The sequence below is a fragment of the Oncorhynchus kisutch genome, linkage group LG20 (genome assembly GCF_002021735.2).
Source record: "Oncorhynchus kisutch isolate 150728-3 linkage group LG20, Okis_V2, whole genome shotgun sequence".
Taxonomy (NCBI): Eukaryota; Metazoa; Chordata; class Actinopteri; order Salmoniformes; family Salmonidae; genus Oncorhynchus; species Oncorhynchus kisutch.
Window position 1 is genome coordinate 41,768,618 of NC_034193.2, and position 20,798 is coordinate 41,789,415.

At 43.9% G+C, this 20,798-nt stretch overlaps 1 protein-coding gene across 2 annotated transcripts; it reads left to right on the forward strand.

The window, feature by feature from the left end:
- The first annotated feature begins 4,022 nt into the window (after window positions 1-4,022).
- LOC109865720 (signal recognition particle subunit SRP68) lies at window positions 4,023-19,356 on the forward strand. Of its 2 annotated transcripts, XM_020454112.2 has the most exons (16): window positions 4,023-4,431; window positions 4,787-4,853; window positions 4,972-5,100; window positions 5,326-5,521; window positions 5,794-5,876; window positions 6,103-6,212; window positions 7,230-7,312; window positions 7,582-7,722; window positions 12,044-12,142; window positions 12,441-12,502; window positions 12,674-12,827; window positions 13,820-13,914; window positions 14,170-14,299; window positions 15,087-15,162; window positions 15,367-15,419; window positions 17,671-19,356. In XM_020454112.2, exons 1-16 carry the CDS (start codon window positions 4,344-4,346, stop codon window positions 17,896-17,898), a joined length of 1,794 nt encoding a protein of 597 aa, XP_020309701.1. In that variant the 5' UTR covers window positions 4,023-4,343; the 3' UTR covers window positions 17,899-19,356. The 2 variants fall into 2 exon arrangements, with proteins under 2 accessions (XP_020309701.1, XP_031655146.1); XM_031799286.1 differs by lacking the exons at window positions 4,023-4,431; window positions 4,787-4,853; window positions 4,972-5,100; ... (3 more) ...; window positions 7,230-7,312; window positions 7,582-7,722 and adding an exon at window positions 9,208-9,243 and having other exon boundaries at window positions 9,340-12,142.
- The last annotated feature ends 1,442 nt before the right edge of the window (window positions 19,357-20,798 follow it).

A 20,798-nucleotide genomic window follows, 5' to 3' on the forward strand; every position in this document is an offset into this window, starting at 1 on the left:
CAGTCTTTTCCAAGGTAACTATCATTGGATGTTGTATTGAACACCTCTACTATTTTTGCATGTGCGTGTAACCGATGTGAAATGGCTAGCTAGTTACGCTAATGGCGTTTCAATCGGTGACGTCACAGAGGGTGTTGAGGGTGCAACAGGTCAGCACCTCAGGGTATGAAAATGTGGTTTTCTGTTTGTAAATTAATTACATAATGTTTTGGCTTATTTCTATTGTATGTAAAGAATCCAAACAGTACATCTCTCCACAATAGTGTAAAATCTTCATAAATGTGTTCAATTATAAACCTACTGATGTCTTGCCACAGTTTTTAAGATGGTTAAATGCTCTACTAACAAAAAAGCTGTTCGAATTGTAAGTATATGTATGTCCCTTAAGGTCCTTGTGTAATTGTAATGTGATATTGTACTCCCTAGCTCGATTTTCCATTGTCCGTAATCTTTGTATGCTTATGTTCCCTCATGTGCTTTATGTATTGATTTGTTGTTAATAAATAAATAAATACAATTAAAAAGGTCAGCACCTCAGGAGTAAATGTCAGTTGGCTTTTCATAGCTGATCATTCAGAGTTAGAGACAGCAGGTGCGGTAGAGAGAGCGAGTCGAAAACATCAGGTCCGGGACAAGGTAGCACGTCCGGTGAACAGGTCAGGGTTCCATAGCTGCAGGCAGAACAGTTGAAACTGGAGCAGCAGCACGACGAGGTGGACTGGGGACAGCAAGGAGTCATCAGGCCAGGTAGTCCTGAGGCATGGTCCTAGGGCTCAGGTCCTCTGAGAGAAGAGAAAGATAATTAGAGAGAGCATACATAAATTAAAACAGGACACCGGATAAGACAGGATAAATACTCCAGATATAACACATGCAATTGTGATTGTTGTCTGTAACTTATGTCTACCCGTACCATAACCCCACCACCACCATGGGGCACTCTATTCACAGCGTTGACATCAGCAAACTGCTCGCCCACACGACGCAATACACACTGTCTGCAATCTGCCCGGTACAGTTGAAACTGGGATTAATCCTTGAAGAGCACACTTCTCCAGCATGCCAGTGGCCATCTTAGGTGACCATTTGCCCACTGAAGTTGGTTACGACGCTGAACTGCAGTCAGGTCAAGACCCTGGTGAGGACGATGAGCACACAGATTAGTTTCCCTGAGACATTTTCTGACAGTTTGTGCAGAAATTCTTTGGCTGTGCAAACCCAGTTTCATCATCTGTCGTGGTGACTGGTCTCAGAAGATCCCCCAGGTGAAGAAGCCAGATGTGGAGGTCCTGGGCTGGCGTGGTTACACGTGGTCTGCGGTTGTGAGGCCGGTTGGAAGTACTTCCAAAATCTCTAAAATGACGTTGGAGGCAGCTTATGGTAGAGAAATTAACATGTATTTCTCAGGCAACAACTCTGGTGGACATTCCTGCAGTCAGCATGCCAATTGCATGCCCCTCAAAACTACTTGAGACACCTGTGGCATTGTGTGACAAAACTGCACATTTTAGTGGCCTTTTATTGCCCCCAGCACAAGGTGCACCTGTGTAATGATCATGCTGTTTAATCAACTTCTTATTATGCCACACCAGTTAGGTGCAAGACTGAGTTTTGGAGGGGAAATGGAAGTGAATGAGGGTGAGTTAAGTGAGGTGGAAGGTGTGGTGAAAAGCTTGACGCCCGAGCCTGGCATCAATGGACATGATAAAGAAGAGTCTGGTCCAGTAGGAGTGACCTTTTTGGAGAAAGTGGATCCTTGCCTTTTGGCAGATCCATTTGTTGTTTCAGGGTGGGTGAGAAAGGAGTTGGGTGCCGTTGAATCAGTTAAGGTAACCCATGGTGGACTTGTGATATTTGTTTGTGTTTCTTCTAACCAGAGGGAGCGGGCGCTCTGTGTTACCTAACTTGGGTCAAGATCTGTTTCTTGCTTTGCTCTTAGGAACAGGGCAACATTGTAAGGATTGATTTCTGGCGAAGCGTTAAGTGTGGAGGTGGGGCAATTGAAGTTGAAGATTCCTGGTGTTTGTGACGCCCGCCGTTTGGTGCGACGCAGTACCAGTGGTGAAGCAGAGGAGTCACTGTCAATCCTGAGTTTTGAGTCAGTCTTTAAATAAAATCAAATGACTTTTTATTGGTCACATACACATGGTTAGCAGATGTTAACGTGAGTGTAGCGAAATGCTTGTGCTTCTAGTTTCGACAGTGCAAAAATATCTAACAAGTAATCTAACAATTCCCCAACAACTACCTAATACACACAAATCTAAAGGGATGGAATAAGAATATGTACATATAAATATATGGATGAGCGATGGCCGAGCGGCATAGGCAAGGTGCAATAGATGGTTTAAGGTACAGCATATACATATGGGATGAGTAATGTAAGATATGTTAACATTATTAAAGTGGCATTGTTTAAAGTGACTAGTGATCCATTTATTAAAGTGGCCAGTGATTTGAGTCTCTATGTAGGCGGCAGCCTCTCTGAGTTAGTGATTGCTGTTTAGCAGTCTGATGGCCTTGAGAAAGAAACTGTTTTTCAGTCTCTTGGTCTCAGCTTTGATGCACCTGTACTGACCTCATCTTCTGGATGTTAGTGGGGTGAACAGGCAGTGGTTCGGGTGGTTGTTGTCCTTGATGATCTTTTTGGCCTTCCTGTGACATCGGGGCTGTAGGTGTCTTGGAGGGCAGGTAGTTTTCCCCCGGTGATGCATGTGCAGACAGCACCACCCCCTGGAAAGCCTTGCGGTTGATGGCGGTGCAGTTGCCGTATCAGGCGGTGATACAGCCTGACAGATTGGTCTCAATTGTGCATCTGTAAAAGTTAGTGAGGGTTTTAGGTGACAAGACAAATTTCTTCAGCCTCCCAAGGTTGACGAGGCCCTGTTGCACCTTCTTCACCACACTGTCTGTGTGGGTGGACCATTTCAGTTTATCTGTGATGTGTACGCCGAGGAACTTAAAACTTTACACCTTCTCCACTACTGTCCCTCCGATGTTGATCGAGGGGTGCTCCTAACAAAGCCATGTTAGGATATATCAGTTATCCTGTTAGAGCTTTTGTGCCGAATCCACTGCGGCTTTTCAGGTGCAATGTTTATGGTCATGTTGCAGCAGTTTGAAGGAGGGAGATTCCAAGATTTGGGAAGTGTGCAGGAGGGCATGGGATCGGGGATTGTGTCATTTTGGTGGATAACATTTTGTGTGTTAACTGTAAGGGTGCCCATGTTGCTGGGGATCAGAAGTGTCCGAGAGAGGGAGAGAGAGGGAGGTTGAGGTGGCTAGAGTCAGAGTATTGCAGAAGGTGTGGTATGCTGATGTAGTGAAGAAAGTAGAGGATGATTCAAGGGTGAGGGATCCTGAGAAGATCCCTTTGAGTAGTAGATCTGTGTCAGCACAGAGGGATAGGCCAACGAGTGACATGCTTCAGTAAGGTTGACTTCAAAGCAATGTAGCAATGTACTTCATAGCAATGTACTTCAATCAACTGTACTGCTGAAATGGAATGTCAATCACAGAAAACAGATGTGGTGGCAGCTGTAGAGAAGTATTTGGGTATGCCAGATTTTACTTTAGAATAGTTTTATTTATTAATTGTTTACTTCAGGAGAGTTACAGCGTGTGTTGTGTGGTGGTGTTCCGTCCTCCCAGGCCATTGGCATGGTGCAGGAGTAGATAGGGTCAAAGTAGTGGAATTGGGTAGTGGCAATTTAATGAATGTATGAATTATTAGTTTTTGTGTGTATGTGTGGCAGGTAGCCTAGTGGTTAAAGCGTTGGGCCAGTAACCAAAAAGGTTGCGAGTTTGAATCCCAGAGCTGACAAGGTAAAAATCTGTTGTTCTGCCCCTAAACAAGGCACTGTTCCTGGGCTGTCATTGTAAATAAGAATTTGTTCTTAACTGACTTGCCTAGTTAAATAAAATAAACAATTATAATGGATTTATATTATAGTCCAGTTGGGGGCGGTAATGCAGTATATTGGATCCCACCTGCTGTTAAACTCAGAAGACGAAGATGGTGTATGCATTATCTTGGCAAAGGAGAAAATGCTCACTAACAGGGATGTAAACTAATGTGTGCAGTTTTTTTTTTGCGATTTGTGCGTATGGAAACTTTCTAGGATATTTTATTTCAGCTCATGAAACATGGGAATAACACTTATGTGTTGCGTTTATATTTTAGTATATATATTTTTTTCGTGTTGAACTGTTTTGAATTATGTGCTTCACTAGTGTTGGTTGTCATGTGTAAATTGCGTAAAAAGGTATGATGACGCTGACGCCTAAGTTTACTTCCGGTGCATTTCTACGGGTCAGTTTGGACGTGTGCTGCTAGCAGAAAAATGGCCTTAGACAAGCAAAATGAAGGAAAAATATTACCTATGGATGAGAATAAAGAAAATACAACGGAAGATGGAATAGGACTGGAGAGTATCCTTTCTAAAGCTATAGAGCTGACCCGGGACCAATATGTAATTTTGCGACACCAATATTTTTTGGTGGAGGTGGGCTTGCCTAACTAACGTTAGTTAGCTAACGTGATGCCGGAAGGCTAGCGCTACGTGTCCTTAGGAAAGCGGTTTACAGATGTTTTCATTAGAATATTGCTAAAATAATGTTTAAGTAAATTAACATTGTCAACCTGCTACATCCATCACATAATGCAAATCCACTGCTAAAGTATATTTACTGTGAACTTTTCTCATGCGCCACTGTGTAGGTAACGTTAGCTAGCTATAGGTTCCTGTGTGAATGTAGTAGACTGGCCCTTAACGCAGACTTGCAGTTCTCCAGATCATCAAGGATTCCCAGCAACAACATGGCTTGCGACACGGGGATTATCAAAGATACAGGTGAGATTGAGGACTGGACTATGGCAGTGAATAGGAGTTTGACAATCATAGACCAGACCTTATGTTGGCTCATAGTTACACACTGTAAAATTCACCCATCTCTTTCTCTCTGTCCTAGGGGATACTGCTCCCGGCGCTTGCGTCGTCTGCGCAAGACCCTGGGCTTCAAGTGCGGCAACAGGCACAAGTTCACTGGGAAGAAAGTGACTGTCGAGATGCTCTCTGACAACCGGTACGCTGACAACAGGTAATAGCACCCGATCCCGTTCTTACAACAGTATTAAAGTACAACTGGATTTTCAATCCAAATACTTAATGCATGATGTCTATGAAAGCTGCCGGCAACCATAATTTGGTTCTAGAACTACAATCAAAATACTCATAATGCATGGAGTGCCCAGAGAGGCACCAAAATAGCAGCCAGCACTAAAGTTGGTCCAAGTCCCTTGAATATAACAAATCCTCTTTTTAGGTATCTACTGCTGGTACTGATGGAGGCTGAGCGGGCGTGGAGCTACGCCATGCAGCTGAAGCAGGAGGCCAACACAGAGCCCCGCAAGCGCTTCCACCTGCTGTCCCGCCTGCGGAAGGCCGCCAAACATGGAGAGAGGCTGGAAAAGCTGTGTGAGAGCCCTCGTGTGGATGCCAAGACCAAACTGGAAGCACAGGTAGGGTAATGCCCTGACCTGGAGAGCCAGTGACTTTCCCTATTGTTTCACCTTCATTTACTTCAACATGTGGTTCAAATTCTGTGCAAGTGAAGTAACAATTTAACTGAAACTAATATTTAAAGACAAATATTTATCAGTTGAGGAACCAACAGTCTAGGCAGCTGGGCGTGTCCTTGAGGAAAGAGCCTCAGGGCCCTGTCTTTCTAACCTAGCGGAAATAGCTGCTGATGACCTCTGAATTAATAATAATGAATGCAACTTGTCTACAGGCCTACACCTCCTACCTGAGTGGCATGGTGCGCTTTGAGCTGCAGGAGTGGAAGGCTGCCATGGAGGCCTTCAACAAGTGCAAGTGAGTCTGACCCATGAATTTCACATGGGGCAAATGAGGCCTCAAGAATGTAGGCTACATTGTATGTTGACAGATGTCAAGTTGTCTGTTTACAAGTTGTACCTACGTGTAGACGTGTGCTTAACATATCCAAACACATTCAGCATATAGATGTGTTCTCGGACCACCATCTTGCTACTTGTGAACGATAGAAAATTCCATGTGTCTGTATTGTAACCTCTCTCAGGACCATCTATGAGAAGCTGGCCAGTGCCTTTACTGAGGAGCTGGCAGTGCTGTATCACCAGCGTGTGGAGGAGATCTCACCCAACATCCGTTATTGTGCTTACAACATAGGTAGGCGACACATGCATCCCGTCGCTCAGATTGACAGTGGATTGCACTTTCATTTGCATTCACACCTCTCATATCGAGAAAATCACATACACCTCCGTTCAAGAGTTTGGGGTCACTTAGAAATGTCCTTTTTTTAAAGAAATGCACTTATTTTAACCATTAAAATAACTTCACATTTATCAGAAATAGACTATAGACATTGTTAATGTTGTACGGAAAGGCGAATCTAAGTTTGAGGTGTTCGGATCACGAAGGACATTCGTGAGATGCAGAAAAGATGCTGGAGGAGTGCTTGATGCCATCTGTCAATAATGGTGGAGGCAATGTGATGGTCTGGGGGTGCCTTGATGGTGATAAAGTAGGAGATTTTCAAAGGGTCAAATGGATCTTGAAGAAGGAAGGATATCACTCCATTTTGCAACACCATGCCATACCCTGTGGACGGCGCTTAATTGGAGCCAATTTCCTCCTACAGCAGGACAATGGCCCAAAGCACAGCTCCAAACTATGCAGTAACTATTTAGGGATGAAGCAGTCGGCTGTTATTCTGTCTATAATGGAGTAGCCAGCACAGTCACCGGATCTCAACCCTATTGAGTGGTTGTGGGAGCAGCTTGACCATATGGTATGTAAGAAGTGCCCTTCAAGCCAATCCAACTTGTGAGAGGTGCTTCAGGAAGCATGGTGCGAGATCTCTTCAGATTACCTCAACAAATTTAGAATGCCAAAGGTCTTGCTAGGCTGTAATTGCTGCAAATGGAGGATTTTTTGACGAAAGCAAAGTTTTGAAGGACACAATCATTATTTGTCACCTTGTCAACGTCTTGACTATATTTCCTATTCATTTTGCAACTCATTTCATGTATGTATTCATGGAAAACAAGGACATTTCTAATTGACCCCAAACTTTTGAACGGAAGTATATGCATTCTACCGCTTCTCTCTTTCCCACACACACACAACTCATTCCTGTTCATTTGACTGGTCCTGAACAACCCTACTCCCCTCTGACTCCAGGTGACCAGAATGCCATGAATGAGCTGATGCAGATGAGGCTGAGTGCAGGAGGAGGAGGGGGCATGATGGCTGAGAAACTAGAGGTCAGTGTGTGGGGGGTCCCTCTCACTGTAAAACACATGCATGGTAACTACTAATTTACTACTGGAAAGTAGGGCCATACATCTGTCCCTACATCTATATTTTACTTGTTAGTGCAGAGAGAATCACTTTGTTCCATTGTCCATACTGTTATACCACTTAGAATGCAGGCCCAAGACATTGCTCTCTTTATCAGTAGTAGGCTAGTGTGCATGTTGGAACAGACCTGTCTTATGTAGCATACTGTTGAATGATTATGGTATTGTTCCAGGCCCTGATCACACAGACGAGAGCCAAGCAGGCAGCCACCATGAGCGAGGTGGAGTGGCGAGGCCGAACGGTGCCCGTCAAGATCGACAAGGCCCGCATCTTCCTGCTGGGCCTGGGAGACAACGAGGCCGCCATCGCCCAGGTCAGTGACTTTACCAGGGGTCTGGTCACATTATCACACTGCTGAGCCAAAGCAGAACTTGACTGTTCTGGTTTCGCATCCACCGCAGTTGCTAGAAAGGACCATGTGAAAATAAAATATCAGAGCCGGCACAGTACAATTCAGGTCACCGCGGTAGTGTTAAAAGGAGGGCTCGACATTAACGCTTGTCCTCTTGTCTGGGACAAGCAACAACAACAAGTCGGACAAGCAGAATATAGATTTGTTGTCCGGCTGGACAAATAATTTGCACGTCAAGAAACTGTCCAACTGACAAGTGGCTTAATGTTAATGTCAAGCCCTGAAAAGGGTTTTGCTGTTCTGCTTGGACACCTCTGCTTCATTATGGGCTAGTGTGAAGTAGCTATGGGGCCAGTAGCAAACTTATGAGCCTAGTGAACAAGGATGCCTTATGAACTTGAGAATCTGTTTGTGAACAGGGGTTTAGAGCACCGACTAGGCTGCGCCACTATCTTTAGCAGTATCAAGCTGTTATCAACCAGTCTGTAGTGAGAGGTTACCCTAAAGGCAGGTCGGGAGTCCCAACGGTGGCTATCGTCTCGTGTCGTTCACCTTGGGTCTCAGTAGGTGGCGTTCGCTCCACTACAGCTCACTGACAGGTGTCTCTTGTCAGACTCTTCTTACCTTCCCTGTCGGTCTTCCTGTCGACCTTCCTCTTCCACCCTGCGGCCACACCAGTCACACCCACCTGCACTTGGCTCTGGCATGCTGCCGCTCGTGCTGTCAAACTGCATTCCATGCATAGCAACTCACATGGCTACACCCATCAGCCCTAGTGTCTATGGACAGACTACCATCATTTCTGTTAGATGTAGCATTACATGTAATTGTTGTGCTTACACTTTTGAAGTAAGGCTGAATTTGGGTCTGGTCATAAATTACCCTCCTACCTGTCCACAACCAGTTGTATCCAAATTTGCTTTTTGAGTTGAGGGTTAACATTTCATGCACTTTGATCTATAATTGGTATGTCAGTCAATGATTCTGTTACGTTTATGGGAAGGTACCATTTTGATGTGAGGAACACAAGGGTTCAGAAACAGTTGGACCATAATACCTTTCCCCCTATGGCTGCCTCTACTTCTACACTCCCCTTTTTATCTACCTCAGTTGTCTAAAGTTATGGCCCAATTTATACAGAGAAATTGCTATAGTAGACAATGTAACCAGTCACAACCCTCCTTTTACTTGTATCATTGCACATCCTGCAAATCACCAGTAGAGTGACAATTTTGAATCCATTTTCACATTCACTATGTTGGTAATGCTTACATACTCTAAAAGTAGCATTGATCCCACTCTGATATGCTTGTGGAGTATATTACGTTCAACAATTTATATAGAATATCTAAACATTTCAATATTCATGTTTCTATATTTCAATATTCATAAATGTATGAACATTAAAATACCTCATTTGACATCCGTTTTTGCTTTGTAGCACACAAATGAAACATTATGGAATCTTAAAAGGAGACCTAGGTAAGGTCAAAATGTCATATGGCAACTATTTTATTATTTCTCATTTCTGCTTTTTATATTTGACATTTGTATCTGTCAACATTCCTTCCTCCAAAGGACTTCTGGGTTACATTTGTCTGGGTACGTGAGGAATCCCTCAACCATTCCAACGGAACTGCCATTTAAGGCCATGCGCAAGCCCTAGGGGACATACTGAAGAAGGATGCGCCATCCCGCTCTCTGTGAAAGCACAGAAGACACCAGACTGGTTCTCCCAGTCCTTTTAGGGGCTAGGTGTCGCCAGGGTGGTGGCACTGGTTTGTGTGTCACCACAAGACACCCTCACTACATGCTGGATGGATAGGAGTGAATGTTACTTCATTGTCTGCCCACTACGTATTTGTGTTCAATGGCAACTCTCACAGCTTTTCATTTTCATTATCTCCAGCACAGTAACATTTACATATGTGAAAATGGTGGAGTTCTACTTTTTGTAGAAAAATATATTATGTTAACACATTCTACCCGATGACATTAAACATTACATTTGAAAAACAGTGATTTTCAAACACTGAGATTCATGGTGACGTGGGGAGCAAGAAAATGCCATCCCTCTGGCTAGAAACTTGTGAAAGGATTTTTTTATTTTTATATATATATATATATATATATATATATTTTTTTTTTCCTATATTTTTTTATCCTTTTATCCTACCCTGTGTGTGTCACACAGTAGGTTTCCATCCATTTGGGGGCAGAATTTGATGCGGATATTCCAAAATCCACAAAACGGACAGTGTGTGACGATGTAATGCACACAATGTACTTTCTCTCTTACGTTCATGTACCGGGAACAATGTTGAAAGTTAAATGTGTTTCCATCACATTTTCAACTGTCTCAAACTGTTGCGTTAAATAGCAAATGTCCCTACTCTGGTCAGATACACTGTGTCGGGTTGGGCGTAATCCAGATTTTCACAGTCCTACTGTTTCTGTACCATACCGGGGTATACGGTAGTAACGGAGGTGCACACAAGGGGCGCAAAATATTTTTTAAAGTTTAAGTAGTTTGATTTTTATTTTATTTTTTCCCGCACAACAATTTAGGCAACAGGGATGTTGATTACGGAAAAGATTGAATGTCTGTGCTATAAACCAGAACCGTGATCTTTACATCTAGCCGCCAGATGTCAAGTTAGCAAACCAAATGCATAACTGGAGCCCGTAGCTTTCTAATAGTTGTTGTTATAAGCAGGGGCGTAGCGTGCACCCTCGTACACATGATAAACATTTAAACAATGTGTGCGGGTGCGTGCTATGCCCCTGTTTTAAAACGAAATCTAAGATGTGTCAAATTATATCCAGCTAAATCATTTGGTTCGCTTTTTCTTTTGACCGGTGTTCAAATCATACCGCCGGTATGTCGAAATACCCCGGTATACTGTCTAACCGGTATACCGCCCAAGCCTAACAGTGCGGGTAGGTTACTCAACATGACGCAATTAAGAGCGAGAATATCTTTATTGTCAAATGGCAGTCGAGCATCGATCAGCATGTCACCAGAATAAGTCCCTCAATTTATTGGAAAGGTGCATCAACATCACCGGGCACTTTCGCCACCCTGTGAAGTTCATCGGAAATGATTTTAAACTGCCTAGCTTACTAAACTGCATGGTTTCCCGGAGTTGTCGTGGGACGACCACACACCATATCATCTCGTGACTCCAGTATAATGATTATGATGTCAATATTTGTGCATTTTAAGGTGTTTCCTCCACCATTTCTCTCACAATGAATTTTACAGACACAAAAAGATCCCACCATGTCGAATGAACACTATCTTTCGGCATATATAAAATTATACTGAAACCATCATAGGTTTCAACACAGCTGTTGTGATTTAAAAAATATATATATTTATAAGTTACTTTACCTTGCTGAAGGATAAGCATTTTTAAAAATATATTTTTTAAACACATCCATTTAAATGTGCCGTTTTCAAATATGTAGACACTGGTATGGTGCTGGAGATGAGGAATTGGAGGTTAAAAAGTGGTAGAATTGTCCGTTTTTAAGTAAAACGCTCCCAATCATTCCCCGCCATGTTTTAGCACTTAAATCCATCCAATCTTAAATAATTTTGCGGCATCGCCAGTGTCTTCTCTTTAGCTGACAAACCATTTTTTTTATTAGCAACATTTTTTACATTTAACATGGTCACTGCTAGGACGTTCTAACTAGGACATGTGAGTCATTGACGATACTTTTAATCTTTCTGACTAATCTTTTAAAATGACTTTCTGTAAAAATGTCAGTCTAAACCACAACACTTGGCTGCCTCCCAAACCTGCAAGTTAGCCTACTGTAACGTACACAATAAGCCTGTTACATCTTGGGTGACAATGAAGAACAAGGCTTCTCTTTCACATCGGTCCTGAGCTACAGTAACTCTAGGAATGTACCTTCTACAGGAATGTCTACAGCAACCTGCTCTGCTGCATACTTCTCTCTCCCAGTCACAGCCTTACCCCAAGACCTACTTTTACACTAATATTTGCATGATTTAATCTGATTGGTACCGTAAGCAAGGCTCTAACAGGCAACCATTTCAAGTATGAGCACACGTGTGAGTAAAATGCTGCCGTGGGTATTTCCGCAGCACAGGGATAGGGAAGATCTCTCTCGCTTATGCCTCACGTCCTCTATCCTCATGTCCTTCTCAATACCCATTGGAGAAGATCAGGGGAGGTGTATATATGGAAATATGAATTTATATTGTATGTCATATTTCTACTGGATCACCATTTTTTTCCCCCCACAGGCAGCCAATGAGGAGACCAAGGAACGTCTGTACGAGACCCTACTAGCCGAGTGCCGAGACACCATCCAGGCGGTGAGAGAGGAGCTGAAAACTGAAGCGGTAGGTATGACTGACTGACACTGTAAGAGTTACAGACATGACTGTCTGGGTTACAGACTGACAAATTTGAGGTTACAGACATGACCGTTAGGGTTATAGACTGATACATTTGAAGTTACACACATGACCGTTAGGGTTACGAACTGACCGGGGTTCACATTGATACTTGGGTTTTACTGACCTGACGTAGTAAAGTTCATAGGATAAACCGTAACGTGAGTAGGAGGGTGAAGGACTGTACCAGACCCTGTCACTATCTGTCTATGGCTAAATGCTCCCTGACTTGTCAACTCTGCAGAAGCAGCGAGAGAGATCTGATGAAGCCAGTGGAAAGGTGACCAACCTGCAGTTCCTGCACAGGTAAGAGAGGTCATTCTGTCTGACATTTTGTATTGGAGAATGTCCCTCCCCTCAGACTGTCTTCTCCAATGCGTTTTGAGAAGATGAGAAATGCAAGCAAATATGAAATAAGAGCCTATCTGTACATGGGATCAGTCTTTGACCTGTGTATGTGTGTGTGTCCCTCCATAGCTACCTGACCTACATCAAGCTGTGGACGGTGGTGAAGAGGAACGAGAGCATGGCCCACATGCTGCAGGCCAAGCTGAAGGAGCCGCAGACGGACGAGAACAAAAGGGGCCCTCGCCCCCAGGACCTCATCCGTCTCTACGACATCATCCTCCAGGTACAAACGCGCACCTGGGTAGTATTCAGTAGCCACAAAACGGAAGGAAACCGAGTAAAACAGGGCGGTACTACCCGAGGTCGTCCAATAAAAAACTTTTTTTAGTTCTGTTGAAAAATGTTTTGCTGTTGTGTGCACTAATGAATACACCTCTAACACAACACGATGTAACATTATATCTGGCACGTTCCAAATGTCTGTCCTTGTCATCTCATAATGTTACACTAATTGATAGTGAAACTGGATGGTTTGATATTTTCCTGCTTCATAACCACAAAACATCCAAACCATTCATGGAGTTGGAGAAAGTTCAAATACCTCTATTTACTCAGCATACCCAGGGTCAAGTCCAAAAACTATACTGAACAGAAATATAAACGCAACATGTAAAGTGGTTTCATGAGCTTAAATAAAAGATCCCAGAAATGTTCCATACGTATTTCTCTCAAATTTTGAGTACAAGTTTGTTTACATCCCTGTAAGTCAGCATTTAGCCGAACATCCACCCGACAGGTGTGGTAGATCAAGAAGCTGATTAAACAGCAGGATCATTACACAGATGCACCTGGTTCTGCTGACAATAAAAGGCTACTCTAAAATGTTCCGTTTTGTCATACAACACAATGCCGCAGATGTCTCCAAGTTTTGAGAGAGCATGTAATTTGCATGCTGACTGCAGGAATGTCCCCCAGAGCTGTTGCCAGAGATTAGAATTTAAATTTCTTTACCATAAGCCACATCCAACGTCACTTTAGAAAAAGTGTCAGTATAGGCAACCTGCCTCACAACCACAGACCCCGTGTAACCAGCCCAGGTCTTCCACATCCGACTTCTTCACCTGCGGGATCGTCTGAGGGGGCCCGCCATTCAACCCTAATGTTAAGCCCGTAGAAATAGGATGTTTCTTTCTGACTCGTTCTATTTCCATGGTTAAGCCTCTACCCGTGAGTCAGCTTATCCTTGTTGATGTTGCCTCATGACTGTTTCTACAGAGTCTGGCTGAGCTGTCCACCCTGCAGGGGCTGGAGGAAGATCACACGTTCCAGAAGGAGGTGGCCCTCAAGATGCTGGTCTACAAGGCCTACAGGTCAGAGCTCTCACCACGGAGGTCACGCATTGTGCGTGCGCACACACCGTCCACACACATATTCCCACGTGTCTCTTCAAAGCCTTGATGTATAAGCTAGTAAAGAAATGTCGTGAACTGTGTGTTATCACACACATTTACTTGCTGGCTTGACCCCTGCCATTTAGCTGTTTCTGATCCACCTTGGGCCAGAACAGAAGCGTACACACCAGTCACTAACGTCCCTGCTTTCTCTCTCTCTCTCTCTCCCCCCAGGTGTTTCTTCATAGCCCAGTCGTACGTGCTGGTGAAGAAGTGGAGCGAGGCTCTGGTCCTGTATGAGCGGGTCCTGAAGTATGCCAAGGAGGTCCAGTCCAAGGCTAAGACCCTCAACAACAGCCTGAAGGTATCAGACACTGACTGTGGCCAGTGTGTAAACGTCCGCTTTAACATGCAGGCTAACTGCCAAAATAAAGGAAACGCTAACATAGTCTTTAATAGGGCGTTGGTGCAACACGAGGCACAACGGCTTCAATGCACCTATGCGTGGCATAGATTCTGCAGGTGTCTGGAACTCTATTGGAGGGATGTGATGCCATTTTTTTCTCCCCCGTGAGACATTCCATAATGTGGTGGTGGGAAACGCCGTTTCAGACGCCGCTCCAGATCGCCCATAAGTGTTCAATTGGGTTGATCTGGTGACTGAGACGGCCATGACGCGTGGTTTAAATCATTTTCATGCTCATCGACCCGTTCAGTGACCACTCGTGCCACCTGGATGGGGTCATTGTCATCCATAGCCATGATAGCCAAAATAATGGACTTCCCAGTATTTTTATACATGACCCTAAGCATAATTAACTCGGCACTGCGTGGAAGCACCTGCTTTCAATATACTTTGTATCCCTCATCTATTCAAGTGTTTCCATTATTTTGACTGTTACCTATATCTACAACTCATGCGTTGAATAGCTTTGTCTGTCAAATACTATTCATGTTATAGAATCAATTGGCTCTGAGTTTAAACCATGACAATATCCACAAAGTAGGTGTTCTATTATCTTTTTGGGGTGGGGGGTGTCTGTCATTGAAATGGATGCAGGTAGGTAAACATAAGTGTTATTCATGATACTCTACTGTGGGACTGTCTAAAAGTGTCTTGGCCTAATGTTTTCTGTCTCCCTTGCCTAAAGGATCTGCCTGATGTGCAGGAGCTGATCACAGAGGTCAACGCTGAGAAATACTCGCTTCAGGCGGCAGCCATCTTAGGTGGGTACCTGACTTGCAAGGGCAGCCATTTTGTTTCTATAGGGTAATACCCTTACCTGGGTTAGGCAACTTTCTTTTTATTGACTTTTCTGCTCGACTTGTCATTGTTGTGACCTGACCGGTGTGTGTTTTGTAAGACTTGTGGTCTCTGGTTTATTTTGCCTGTGTTATGAAGCTGAGGGTGTGTGTGTGTGTGTATTTTAGACACGGAGGATGCTCCTGAAGCGCCCTCTCAGCAGAAGGTGAAAGACAACACGGTAAGAACAATCAAAATTTGCCTCCCACATGAAAACAAAGTCTCACAGCTAACTACCCCCAATGTGCCCTAACTCTAATCTCTCGTGGAGACATTCTGCGTGTAATTACGGTGTTTGGGTTTTTTGTCACTGGTCATTTGCAGAAATCACAATTTCGCATGGTGTTAGCATCTTTTGAATTTTGGAAGGGGACATTCGGACGTAACTTGCAAAGAGAGGGTAGAGCTCCTCGTTCCACCCCTCATTCTAGCATTTCTTGATCTCTTCTCTTAACATTGACCCAGAACTTAATCTTGCTGCTGACCAATTACGTGAGACTTTAGTTCTGGGTTAACTTTGACTCCTCTTTCTGGGCTATTTTCAGATAATGGTGGAGTGAATGAGAAGTGTAGTGAATACTACTGTGTGTTAGTTAGTTGTGCAGTAGTGAGAGGAAGTAGTGTTGGGAATAGGAGTGGGCCTACCACGGATCATTGCCTTACATGGGCCAGTCTGTGGGAAAGAACACTCCCTGACCTGCCTCAGTCAATACAGGACAGAGCTGGAATGCTGCCTAGCAGACTGACATGGAAAAACGTCAATGTTTGGGTGAAATATCAGGAGGCCTCTGCCAGACATGCTAAACTCAGCAAAAAAAGAAACGTCCTCTCACTGTCAACTGCGTTTATTTTCAGCAAACTTAACGTGTAAATATTTGTGTGAACATAAGATTCAACAACTGAGACACAAACTGAACAAGTTCCACAGACATGTGACTAACAGAAATTGAATGTGTCCCTGAACAAAGGGGGGTCAAAATCAAAAGTAAGTCAGTATTTGGTGTGGCCATCAGCTGCATTAAGTACTTCAGTGCATCTCCTCCTCATGGACTGCACAAGATTTGCCAGTTCTTGCTGTGAGATGTTACCCCACTCTTCCACCAAGGCACCTGCAAGTTCCCAGACATTTCTGGAGGGAACGGCCCTAGCCCTCACCCTCCGATTCAACAGGTCCCAGACGTGCTCAATGGGATTGGGCACGTCTGGTATGGCAGAACACTGACATTCCTGTCTTGCAGGAAATCACGCACAGAACGAGCAGTATGGTTGGTGGCATTGTCATGCTGGAGGGTCATGTCAGGATGTGCCTGCAGGAAGGGTACCACATGAGGGAGGAGGATGTCTTCCCTATAACGCACAGCGTTGAGATTGCCTGCAATGACAAGCTCAGTCCGATGATGCTGTGACACACCGCCCCAGACCATGACGGACCCTCCACCTCCAAATCGATCCCGCTCCAGAGTACAGGCCTCGGTGTAATGCTCATTCCTTCGACGATAAATGCGAATCCGACCATCACCCCTGGTGAGACAAAACCGCGACTCATCAGTGAAGAGCACTTTTTGCCAGTCCTGTCTGGTCCAGCTATGGTGGGTTTGTGCCCATAGGCGACGTTGTTGCCGGTGGTGTCTGGTGAGGACCTGCCTTACAACAGGCCTACAAGCCCTCCGTCCAGCCTCTCTCAGCCTATTACGGACAGTCTGAGCACTGATGGAGGGATTGTGTGTTCCTGGTGTAACTCGGGCAGTTGTTGTTGCCATCCTGTACCTGTCCCGCTGGTGTGATGTTTCTTGCCCTGGCCACATCTGCAGTCCTCATGCCTCCTTGCAGCATGCCTAAGGCATGTTCACGCAGATGAGCAGGGACCCTGGGCATCTTTCTTTTGGTGTTTTTCAGAGTCAGTAAAAACCCTGTTTAGTGTACTAAGTTTTTATAACTGTGACCTTAATTGCCTACTGTCTGTAAGCTGTTAGTGTCTTAACGACCGTTCCACAGGTGCATGTTCATTAATTGCTTAAGGTTCATTGAACAAGCATGGGAAACAGTGTTTAAACCCTTTACAATGAAGATCTGTGAAGTTATTTGGATTATTATGAATTATCTTTGAATGACAGGGTCCTGACAGGCTTGTTTATATGTCATTGGGTAATCCCACACAGGATTGGGTTTCACTCTTAAATCCGTTATAGAAATGTCATGCTGCTATCATGAGCGCAGTGCATGTCGACATGGCAGGTATTAGTCGTTCACTACTGTACCTAGTGCTGGTTCATGAAAAATGACCTGCATTGGAACCACAGCGTATGTTTTCTGCTAGCTGGCAGACTAGTCAGCCCTTATGACAGGTTCAAGTCATTTACTTTTACCAGTCCCTCTTCTCCATCTAATTTGTCTACCCCTACCCCTTTTGGCTACCACCCCTCTCCATCCAGCCTCTGTGCGAGCGCCTGGAAACCTTCCACCTGGACCCCACCCTGGTAGGGAAGCAGCCCAACCTGGTCCAGTTCCCCCCTGACTTCCAGCCCATCCCCTGTAAGCCCCTCTTCTTTGACCTGGCACTCAACCACGTGGCCTTCCCACCCCTCGACGACAAGGTGGAGCAGAAGGGCAAGGGCGGCCTGACCGGCTACATCAAGGGCATCTTCGGCTTCGGCAGCTAAATCGAGTCCCAGGCTTTGGTGAGGCCTTCAGGTTGGAAGCAGCCAGATATTGATAAACAGGCTGAGTGGGTTTCTAGAAAACTGTCATCCATCTGAACTGTAGAGACAATGTCTGTCTGGAAATGGCACCCTGTTTCCTTATGTAGTAGACAATTAGGTCAAAAGTAGTGCACTGCGTAGGGTATAGAGCGCCATTTCGAAATCTACCAGTTTGAGACTTCATGTTCTAGAGGTTTCCTGCCTTGTTTGTTCCCTTCAACAACCCCCAACACACTTTTACAGAGGGAAACAAACCCAATTGACTTACCTTGAATTATTTTCATTTTCAACTCTTAAAAGCGCTTTCATGTACCCAGTCTCAATGTCAGTATACAGGAGGGAGGGAGAGTAAGTGTTGTATCAATCACTATCAAACAGGAGGAACAGTATAAATGCAGTCCACAGGGTAAATCCACGACCAAGCCGTGATGTCTCGTAACACACTAGTTTCTGATCGTGGTCCTACTGTCAGAATTCTATCACCTCTGTATTGCCTCCAATTTCTTATGACTTTAATATCTAGATTGTGAGACAAGTTCTCAATTTAGAGAATAATGTATGCGTCTGTCTTGTCCTGCACGCCGTTGTGGGACCAATACATCTCTGCATGGTTGACAGTTAAAGTTAGACTAGACATCAGGATTGAAATTCCTTATACAACAATGGGGTTCAGTGGCCAATGACTTTATATTCGGTACAGGAAAGGACTCCATCGTGTTTATATTCTCTAATGAATAGACTTTTTAAAACATTTGTAACTTCTGTGTGTGACAAAAGACAGAATGACCTTTGGGGTCAAAGGTGACTGCTTAGGATTCCTTTTCGCCTCACCCCCGAAAGTCTGAGTCAGCATTAATGAACTTCTGTAAAAAAAATTAAAAAACCTAGTATGTCTAGAAATACAGTATTTTAGTACACACTACTTCATTGTATCAGTTAGCTCGTATTCCAACAGATTTTAAATGGGAGGGAGCGGCACCCTTTTTGAGTGCCTAACTAACACCTCTTCAGCTTTTCCAGTACCAAAGCCAGTTCTGTAATCAAGAGTCTTCAGCTGTTCAACGGACCTCACATTTGCATTTACTTATGATGACTGTGTTCTCCACTACAGGTTGTCAATTTACCTTCTGTCCTCTCTTCAATCTAAGTCTTTGTTTTCTCTTTAATTCAGGGTGATATAGGTCTTGTACCTTCTTATTTCAATGCGTTTTTTGTTTCCCAATGTGGTCATGTATTAATAAACAGGATTTGGGTCAGATGCATGTTGGGATAGTTTCACGCATCGTTACCCAAGATGCCCGAAAAATGATTTCTGTAAACATGATTTGAAAACTAAGTGGAGTATAGAAGAGAGAATTATGACATGATGAATTATTTTCCAGACTTCTAATTAAAAAGAGACATTTGCGGCAAACGTGATCAGACTTTGTCCTTTTTCCTCTCATGTCTAACTTGTTTCAAGATGTTATAACTGGTCTTTTTGTCATTTTCACTCACACTTGTTTAATTTGACTGATACTGACTTTATACTGTAGCTTAGCTTCAATTGACAACCTCAATTACACAGACTTTATAAATCTGCTATTACAATGAAGTAATAAGGCACGAGGGGGTGTGTTTTTTGGCTAATATACCACGGCTAAAGGCTGTTCTTAGGCGCAATGTGGAGTGCCCGCATACAGCCCTAAGCTGTGGTATGTAGGCCATAAACCACAAACCCCTGAGGTGCCTTATTTCTATCAAATGGTTACCAACTTAATTAGAGCAGTAAAAATAAATATGTTGTCGTACTCGTTGTATACGGTCTGATATGCCACGGCTGTCAGCCAATCTGCATTCAGGGCTTGAAATGCACTGTTTTATAGTAGTGCTTTTGCCACTCCCACAGTCTATTAGTGTAGTTTCATGATCATAGGCTCTTGTGTCAGGTGTGGGTGTGTGAGCAGCATGAGATGCCTGTGCTGGGTGTGTTTTTGTTCCAGGCAGATATAACTTTCAAAGCTATAATCAGCCTCTTCCCACCACATAACATTTTTCCCTTGATCCCTTCTCGGTAACTGACAGCTGGGCTCAGTCATCACGAGCCGATATGTGCCTTCCACCACGCACACTTCAGACCCCATCAAATGCATTCTAACGTCGTGGTATGGGCCATTTTTGTGTGTGATAATAGGCCATGATCAGGAGTCATCATCAGTATGAGTAGATTATGATGTGCTGTCTGGTGAATCACTTTCCTTCTACTGTATGCATATCTATACAGGGTTATGTACTTCAATATAAAATGGCTAATCACAATCCTACTTGTGTGTACTAAATTAATGTGGTATTAGGCTAGATGTATTACACCTTCACTGTATACACACACGTTTATTGTTTTCCCATGCACTCTTACTGCAAAAGTGTTGCCATGGGAACCTTGAGGCTGGCAGCTTCTGGTGTTCCTTGTACTCCACACAACCGGTATAACAGCATGACAACTGAGTTTCCCTAGTGATTATGACAGTCATGTGGTATGGCATATCTCATTTTTTTAAATGTAGCCAGGTAAGGCAATTAAGGACAAATTCTTATTTACAATGACGCCTAGGAACAGTGGGTTAACTGGCTTGTTTAGGGGCAGATCGACAGATTTTTACCTTGTCAGCTCGGGGATTCAATCTAGCAACCTTTCGATTACTGGCCCAACGCTCTAACCACTAGGCTACCTGCTTCCCCAAATATAAAGAAATTGACAACCCTGCCCATTGATAAAAGCAGCCATATTTTCCAACTCATGGCCGTTCTTGAGGAAGACTAATGGGCATTACCAAAACACCTCAGGATTAGCAAAAACAGTAACGGTAATTATCAATCAATGG

Coding starts and splice junctions, on each gene's coding strand:
- LOC109865720 (XM_020454112.2), top strand. CDS start 4,344: ATGGCCTTAGACAAGCAAAATGAAGGAAAAATATTACCTATGGATGAG. Junction 4,854..4,971: donor GGGGATTATCAAAGATACAG/GTGAGATTGAGG, acceptor TCTCTGTCCTAG/GGGATACTGCTCCCGGCGCT. Junction 12,503..12,673: donor AACCTGCAGTTCCTGCACAG/GTAAGAGAGGTC, acceptor GTCCCTCCATAG/CTACCTGACCTACATCAAGC.